This window comes from Strigops habroptila, chromosome Z (genome assembly GCF_004027225.2).
Source record: "Strigops habroptila isolate Jane chromosome Z, bStrHab1.2.pri, whole genome shotgun sequence".
NCBI lineage: Eukaryota > Metazoa > Chordata > Aves > Psittaciformes > Psittacidae > Strigops > Strigops habroptila.
The window spans coordinates 48,003,592-48,012,671 of NC_044302.2; the positions used below are offsets into that span (position 1 = coordinate 48,003,592).

General features: G+C 52.5%; 1 protein-coding gene across 1 annotated transcript; it reads right to left on the reverse strand.

The window, feature by feature from the left end:
- Positions 1 to 3,214: 3,214 nt before the first annotated feature.
- On the reverse strand, positions 3,215 to 8,691 carry CCDC81 (coiled-coil domain containing 81). The gene is made up of 11 exons (XM_030470552.1): positions 8,251 to 8,691; positions 7,753 to 7,814; positions 7,445 to 7,598; positions 6,810 to 7,066; positions 6,411 to 6,496; positions 5,644 to 5,959; positions 5,354 to 5,537; positions 5,151 to 5,256; positions 4,788 to 4,896; positions 4,496 to 4,633; positions 3,215 to 4,133 (listed from the first exon to the last, which is right to left on the reverse strand). Exons 1-11 carry the CDS (start codon positions 8,321 to 8,323, stop codon positions 3,939 to 3,941), a joined length of 1,680 nt encoding a protein of 559 aa, XP_030326412.1. The 5' UTR covers positions 8,324 to 8,691; the 3' UTR covers positions 3,215 to 3,938.
- Between the last annotated feature and the right edge of the window lie 389 nt (positions 8,692 to 9,080).

Genomic DNA, 9,080 nt, shown 5'->3' on the forward strand with positions numbered 1-9,080 from the left:
GCTGAAGACCCTGGGACGTGGCAGGGGAGACACAGGAGAGGACTTTGGTGCGATCCTGGTCAGCTGAGCCACAGAAAACACAACAAATTTGTAAAAAGGGACACCACCACAGTAAAAAGCGATAATTTATCAGCACAAGAGGGCTGGGGGTCCCGGAGTCCTGTTTCTGTGCAGGGAGTTGATGCCACTGCTGACCCACAGGCCTGCTCAGCGCTGCCCCTCTCCCAGCTGTACTGCTTTACCAAAGGTCATAGTTGTGGTAGCATGTATGTGACAAGAAAATTTGTAACTCGCCATGAGAAATGGTTTTTATTTCCTGGGGGCTATTCAGTATCCCTGGGGGCACACCCTGCCATGGGTCTTTGCCCCTGTGTGTGAGGAGCAGGATATTCCCTTTCGCCAGGAGCTATCCTTGTCCTCTGTGCTGCTGGTGTCCAGCCCCTGTGCATCCCCAGCGACAATGCTGGTCCCCTGCTGGCACCTTCACGTGGTGTATTGGAGTGAAAATCCCCTGCAGGTCAGGGACCCCCATGGCCCCAGGTATCCTGAGCTCACAGCTGCTCCAAAGTCATTTGGACTAAGAAGAGTCTTTGGACTCCTCTCTGTGTTCATGGCACCCACCCAAGTCTCAGTCCAAGGGGCTGGAATGCTGGTGGAGCTGGCAATAGAACCATAAAGGCTAATTCTAATGCAGTATTTTCAGTGCAGGTAATAAGTATCTGCATTATTGCAATTTTTACCATTGTGGATTAAAGAGGGATAATTTCATGTTAAAAATCAGCACTTTGCAGACAATTTCTGGTCACTGCTTTTAGACATTTAATGGTCATACTTGGATCACTGAAACTAAAAATTGCATGAGAAAGAGTCAGCTTTAATACATTTTTTCTTTAAAAATAGTAAACAGATTTTGAAATTGTTGAGGTTTCTTGCTCAGGTGTTTTGAAACTAAGTACTTTTTTCCTTGAAAAATGTTGTTATAGGTACCACGAAGTAGAAGAAAAAAATGTAAAGGCTAACATAAAGTAAAATGTTTAGAATTCGTTTCCTTGTTTACACTGGGGTAAGTCTACTTTACCATATTTTCAGTTCACAAGTATTTCTTTTGTTTTAACTTCTCACAGTGATTTTGGACGGGAATACTTGTGCATGCAAAAAAAAATGTTCTGGTCAGAAAAGGTCTCTTTTGTCCTCCTTTCATCATGTTCATTTTCCTTCTCCTGACTGATTTTAGTAGGTTCAACCTTTTTGGTTGAGACAAGGATTACCTTACTCTATGTGTTGCAACTGCTGTTGTGACTAATATAACTCACTAAGAAAAGGCTGCTTCCATTTTGATACAAAAAGGTATTTTCCTAAACTTTTACATCATTGTTGCACTTTGGCAATACACCAAGCATAAACTTTCCTTCCAGTATGAGGGGTGGAAAAATGCCCAAGCATTCCTCCTCCTGCATTCTGCTAGCGGTATCTGTACATAACTGAGGTTATTTACTAGGTTGCTGGGTGTAAAAGACTGTGTTCATTGGCTTTGTACAGGTGGGTTCAAGTGAACTTGTGCTTATCAGTTTCCTCAGCAGTAAGACACAAGGAAATCCTAACAGCATAGGAGTAAAGCAAGAAATTACTACAGAGTGAAACTCCTCTGCCAGGTATTCTCTTTTGGTGCCACATCAGTCATGCAACGTGCAATTAAACCATCACCTGAGACACAACAAAAACCCCCAACCGAATCCCAACAACCGTACTAACTGCCAGTGATTCAAATTTGCTATACATTTATGATATGTTCTGCCTCACAGGTTTGATTTTGCCACCCATATTCATGGGCTTTGCATGATATGCTGCAAGAGTGTTCTGTCCTTGCTAAACTCATCTCTGTTCCGTTTTCACAGTGGTTTCTCAAGGACGAGGACGGACATGTTCACATCATGGGCCTCATGCTTCCCTCTGCTGTGCAACCAAGAGAAAACCATGGGCATGCAGAAACCGCTTCCCAAGATCCTGATCTTCTGAAATGTTAAGTGTGGGTCTATCTGGAGTGTACTGGCCTAGCACCAACACTGCTTATAAGGCAAATCTTAGAAAAAGATCTATTTTAGATGAATGAGACATTCTGTACTGAAAATAAGTTTTAATTCTGACTTTGTACAATTAAAGACAATTCACAGCTTAATATTCCTTGGAATATTTTGCTGTTGCCAGAACTTTTCTGCTTCTCCCACTCCCCACTAACCTGAAATACAATGCTTATGAAATGCATAATTTTGCATTTCGTCCTGGAAAAGTCTTTGCTTGCTGTTTTCCCAGCAAGCTTTGGTGTTTTTACCTGGGAAATGAGAACTGCAGGGTGCCGCACGCTGGTTCCTGTACTCATTTTTTCCACCATGCAGCTGATGGTGGCTGAGGCAGCAATAGTTTAGCAAAGGCACCTGCTGAGAGCTGGAGGGGTCTAGGGAAGAAATTGAGAGTGATGCCCTGCTGCCTGAAACTAGGTGGTGGTTTATGCCACTGTCTGGTGATGCCAGTGATTTCTGAGTTTCTGCCCCCGTTGTGACCAGTGCTCTAGAGAAAAGTCGCTGGTTGTGGCCCAGATGGAAAAAACTGAAGAAGTGTCCTCAGGAGCAGGGTGCTTCCAGATTCCCTGTGAGTCTGTAATTTTGGCGTGACTCCTCAAACCCCACAGACCTGCTGTTTTCTACTCAACTGCTGTCTGCTGCAAGAAGGAAGCGATGCTGGTTTCATCACACGTCCAAATGTGACCCAACCTGGCATCAGTGGGGCATGGGGGCCAGGAAATGCACCACGAGAAGGGGGAGAAAGCAGCACCCAGAGCCTGTGCCAGGGAAATAGGACTCTGCCCATCCTTGCAAGAGGCCACCCCACTAGCGGCATTAGGAAGGCTCCAGAAATACTTTATATTGAAGAAAGAGGAAATAAATTCCCATTTCCCTGACACAGTCTCTGGGTGCTGCTTTCTAACCCTTCTCCTGGTGTCTTTACCTGACCCCCAGCTCCACGATCGGCCATTGAAAATGTAGTTTACTCAGAAATATGCTTCATCTGGAGGAAAAAGGGATTCAGTTGCACCATGAAAACATTCAGGAAGAAACAACTATTTCATTTTGGGTGCAAAAAACTTAGTCTGGGTCCTCCAGCGCTGCTGTAGTGTTATGCAGTGTGGTACGTTCGTGAGGGAGAATTAGTGCTTCCACAAGGCCTTGAGATGCCTGACAGATGTAGTCTTATGTCACCCCAAAGTTAAGTATTTCAGTACTTTTCAAACAGATTCAATCAGGCAATGCAGGGAGCAGCACGGTCACTCTGGCCGGGCACAGGCACCAGCACCAGCAGGCTCTATTTGGCACATTCCCCTTTGCGAGAGCGTTTCCTGCTGACAATGGTGGCTGTCGTGATGACTAAGGTCCCTGCTGCTGGTCCCTCTGGGGTACAGCATGGAAGCTCGCAGCTTCTTGGTATGGCTGGCAGTCCCTGGGCTTTCCACTGGCGCTCCAACAGCCTCCTCTTCTCCCCATTGCTAAAGGACACAGGAGAATGGGGCTCAGCTCCGTGGCTGCGGAGAAAAGCCCACAACACCCCAGAGCCTGGCTCAGCCGGTAGTTCTTGGAGGAGCTGCTGAGGCCAGTCCGTTGATCAGTGTGGCGTCCTGCAGGCCCTTGTGCCCCAACCCATTTCCAGTGAGAAGATGCAGATCAGCTGGGGCTGAAGCTGGGCAGGGACCATACCCAGGACAGCATGGGCATCGCAGATGGGGGCTGGGTGCCCGGGAACCCCTGCATGGGGATGGCAAGCAAAGACTGCCCGCTTTGGGACAGCAGAGCGCTGCCAGCTACGCCAGCCTTTCATCTTCAGCCCAGGCATCTCCAGTGGTGGGAGCCACAAAAGGCATTCCCCGGCCTCTGCAGAGGAGCACACACTTACTCTCCCCATGCTCTCCCCAAGAGGCGCAGCTCCACCTGCCCCTTGGATGCTGTCTGCCTTGCAGTGCTTTGGCACCTCTCCTCCTGCAGCATCTCCTTCTCCTGTAGCCTCTCCTTCAGCTCCTTGGCATACGCCTTTCTCAGGAGGTGGGGAGGGCAATAGGGATCCTCAAACACATAGTGGCAGGGGCTCTGCAAAAGCAGAAGGGGCTCTGTTATGCACTGCTACCAACAGCTGGGGCAGTTCCCAAGGCTTCAGGCAAGGCGTGTGACTCCCTCGGCGTAGCTTAGTCTTCAAGGCAGTGGTGCTGACCCCTTACAGAGAGGTATGGGCGTGAAACAGATCACCTGTCCCACCGCCACCCGCACGCTTCCTCCTGGGGCCTTCTGCAGGGCACTGTGCAGGGCAGCAGGCAGGCAGAAGAGCACTGCCTGGGCAATTTGCCACAGCACTGCTGTCATGCTGCTGTGCCAGGAGAGCTTCCCTGCTCCTCTCCCAGGGAGTGGGGAGGGGAAATGCTATTTTTCCTGGGGCTGTGAAGTGCATGCCATACCTTGCCTGGCTCCATGCTCTGCCCTGTTCTGCTGGCATGGTATTTGCGCCACACTTCTGCTTCCACTTCTTGGCGCTTGAATGCCATCAGCAGCCGGAGCTGCTTATCAGCCCTCTCAGTGTGGAGGGAGCTCATTTCCTGCAGGCCACACACACACGACACATGCAGCATTAAGTCTCCTTGAGCTCGAGCAGGGCAGGAGGGCTGGGATGGTGGGCAGCTCTTGCTGCCTCTTCTGCCCCAGCCCAGAGTCCAAAATGTGACAAAAGGCTGGCAAATCCCTGGGGCATACCGTTCCTGAGGGCTGCAGCGCATACTCAGGGAGCTGCATTGATGGCCAAGCTGGAGGTCTGGGCTGCTTCAATTCATCCCGAGACTTCTCCTCGATTACTGGCAGGAATCTGAAGGGGCATGGTAGGCTGAGCTTGTGGAAGCCAGTCTGAGCCAGTGGCTCTCAGACAGAAATCGCAGCCTGCCTCCTGGCTCTGGCACCACCAGGCAGCTTGGCAGGAGGACCATGCGTCCAGCAGGCCAACATCTCTGAGGCCTTTCGACATCAGGATGGGCATCCCGTCCAAGGGAAACCTCTCTCTTGCACTATAGGGGCACAGTGTGCCCCTGCACCCCCAGCTACACACTGCTCCAAGAGGCTCACCTGGCTCGGCTAGCTTCTATGGCTTTAATCTGTTCAACTTTCCTGTCCTTCAGCTTGGCCAGAGAAACTCTCCGCTGAGCCAGGAACACTGGATCCAGCACACTCACTGCAAGCAGGAGGCAAGAGAAGAGCAAACAGCATCTTTAGGTCAGCGTGGGCCAGCTGAGCAGCAGAGCCACTCAGTTGTGCCATGCAAGGCTCACCGACAGTGCTTGCCACCCCTGGGAGCCATGGTTCCAAGGTCCTTTCCCCCTTGCCCACACTGAATCTGCTCCAGCTCTGAAATCCTACTGAGCCACCTGCCACCCCAGAGCATGATTTTGTTCCTGCTCCCTCTCGCACCTCTACGGGCAGCAGGCACTCGCCACTGGGAGGAATAGAGAAGTGCTGGGGAAGCCCAGTGAGCCACTGGGCAGGGGCAATTACCCCCGTCTTCCTCCTCAAATCCATACACATGGCTTGCAAGAGCAACGCGGGCGCGGCCCAGCCTTGCTGACAGCTCCAGGCAGAGCTGCTGGAAGGCCCCTTTCGCAGCACGGGTCTCCAGGTCAGAGCTTCCAGAATCTGTCACCTGCATGGACCAGGATGGTTGTGCAGGCTTGCAGAGCTGTCTTCTTCTCTCCCACACCTCACGCAGTGACCTTGACTCTCCTGCCCTCATGAGGATGAGATGAGTGCCCACAGACCCCTGCCAGCACTCAGCTGGGACATTACCTCTGCGGGCACCCTCGCCCCAAGGTGCTGACTCTCTCCTGGGCTTCAGAGACATGACATGGTCCAATGCTTGGTGGGGGATCACAACGGCAAGCCTGGAAACAAGAAGGCACCAGCTGGGCGAAAGGGCCCCATGCTCCCTGGGGCCTGATGCCAATAAGCTGCCAGCAGACATCACTGGGAGCCACTGCCAAATCCTTGGAGGATGCAGCTCTCTGTGGGACCTGAGGGGCCCCACAGCCCCTCAGTCTCCACCAACCTCTGCCAGTTCTCCCCTTGCCTTTCTGCCAAAGAGCTGGTGATCCCGGCACACCCCCTGCTTGCAGGCCCACAGACCTGTGTGCCTTTCATGCTCTCTTAAGGCACATCGAGAGCAGGCTGGCCACTTCATCTGCACTCTCCAAGCCAGGGAGGAATGGGCGGTGGGTGGACCAGAAAACTGGTCTTGCCTAAGTTGGGCAGGAGAGGAGCCTCGGCAAGAGAGTGCCCCCACAGCAGGGGCTGAGCCACTGTCCTCTTGACCACCGTAGAAGCCGTTCTGCTCACCTTGGCAGCATGATGACCCCGTCTTGACTGAGCCGACTATAATCGTTTCTGCCGGCGAAGGCCACGATCCTCATCATCTTCGGGTTCTGCAAGGGGACAGAGACACATCAGCAGATGCCCAGGACACGTGCAGGTTGTTCTCAAAGGTGGCAAACAGTTTCACTGCTTAAAGACACAATGGCTGCCTTTCAGAAAGCCTCGCACCATCTTCTCTCTTGATGTCATTAATCCCTCCCTCAAAGGGGCCAAAATGCTACCGAGACTTGGCCTAGCTCATCGAGAGCGTGTCCAGGCCAGGTGGCGAGGAAGGTGATGGCAGCCAAGAGAAAGTGGCAGGAGACATCTTTGCCAGCCTTGCCAGCCTTGCCACAGAGCTATAAAGAGAAATGACAAGCTCACCCTGAGAAGAGCTGCCTTCATGTTCCCCGTCACATCCAGCTCCAGCAAGCAGTCATCAAAGAAGGTCATGCTGACTACACTTCTTCGCACAGCAAGGATGCCAACGCTCCTGAAGGAGAACTCCACCTCCTTCTTGTCTCGGAGGGCCTCAGCGAAGAAAAGCAGGGTCTCGTGTATGCATCGCTCCACGATTTCTCGGCGGAAGTGGATATCTGCACCTATCTGCTCAAAGTCCAGCTGGACAAATGGTGTCTCTTCTAGGAAACAAGCACAAACCAACCAAGTCACTCCCACCGCAGTTCAGCTGACTCAGTGCCTGCCATCTGAGCCGAGCCCTCGGACAACGCTCCGCCAGAGTGCAGTCCCCTCTCAGTTTTGGCCATATCCCCAAAATGGACCTGATGACCAGAAGGCACAGAAACGCTTTGTCTCCTGCTGTAAGCAACCAGCTGGAGTGTAGGGTGAGCTGGGAGACGAGGCTGGCTTCCCAGGGAGGGGCAGGGTGCCAGGCTGCTATACGTGTGCCCATGTTCAGCTCTCTCCAGGCTGGAAGAGCCTTTGCTCAGCCAGGTCACAGAGATGTGAGCACCAAGACAAACGGAAGGGCTCTACAGAGGAAGCACCCATCGTCTTACCGGGAATTTTGGTCTTTGCACACTTCAGCTTGTAAAATTTCTTCATAAACCTGCACAGCTGGAACACAGGTCTCTCAACAGGCAAAACCTTGTCCTCTCCCACTGTGACACGCACTAGGACAAGTGCAAATGTCCCAATTCCGATCTCCACTGCCTGAAAATGCAAGCAAGAAGAGGGAGCATTGGCAAGGCTGTGCAGAGGCGGGAAGGCTGCTCGGTGACTTGTATACCCCTGGGGATGGTATTCTATGCCCTGCTCTGGGGGCCTGGAGGTGCAGGAGGAGGCACAGGCAGGGGGCAACGCTCACCTTCTTCTCGAAGAGCTGTTTCTGGATGTACTTAGATGTGCCAGCCCAGACTTTGCAGATTTCTACAAAGCAAAGGAAAGGCAATGCCATGCACTGAGTCAGCAACTGCCAACATCCAGCACCCCTACCCACGGAGGGGACACTGGAGTGAGTGCAAGCAAACACCTCTTGCCCTGAGCAAGCACTCACACCACTGGGGCTACCCAGCTGTGTTCTTGACAGCCCCCATCCTCCAAGCTGCCTGCCCTGTGCCCAGGACAGGAATGGCAGGCATCTGGAGTGTTTTGGGGAAGGGAATTCTGCCCTTTGACAAAGCCAGTGGCTACAGGCCTGGGCTACCAAAGCAACTCCCACGCCCCAAGGCACCATCTTGCAGGGTGCTCCTTGCAGCCACTGGTCCCCTCCAGAAGACCCTCAGGGTTTCCACATCATCTGCAGGGTTTCTGCATCATCCTGGCTCTTGAGAGCACTCCTGAAAAGGCACTGACAGGGCCTTACCATTGGTGGTCAGCTGCTTCAGGGTTGGGAGGTCATCGGGCCCCAAGCCTTTAAAGAGCAGATACTTCATCATCTTTGCCCCCCTGCACGGCAGCAGCTGGGCAAGAGGTGCTGTTCCTGCTACAGAAGCCCTTGGCTCCTCTCCTCAGCACCTCCCCACGTCAGTCTGCCACGTTCTTCCGCAGCCTCCCCCTGCCTCCTCTGTGCAGCTGAGCAGCTCCTGCAGAGCAGAATGCTGGAAAGAGCAGCCCTGGCGTTATCCAGGCCTCACTGGGGAGCATGGCCAGGGACCAAAGTGGGCACAAGAATGTTTTGCTGTGCTGTGGGCATCCCACTGTGATGCCGTGTCATGTCACACACGGCCGCAGGGACCCGCCACCTCACAGCACCACCCGTATTTGGCCCAAAATTCCAAGCACTCAGCTTGGCACCTTCAAACTTGCTATGTCGTTAGGGAAGAGATTCAGTAGTAGCAGTCCTAGCATAGACTCTGGAGTGACATGGGTCTGGCTCAGTTGCATGTAAAATCATAGAATCGTAGAATAGTTAGGGTTGGAAAGGACCTTAAGCTCATCCAGTTCCAACCCCCCTGCCATGGGTGGGGACACCTCACACTAAACCATGTCACCCAAGACTCCCTCCAACCTGGCCTTGAACACTGCCAGGGATGGAGCATTCACAACTTCCTTGCACAACCCATTCCAGTGCCTCATCACCGTCACAGTAAAGAACTTCTTCCTTATATCTACCCTGAACTTCCCCTGTTTAACTTTGAACCTGTTACCCCTTGTCCTATCACTACAGTCCCTAATGAAGAGTCCATATGCTGC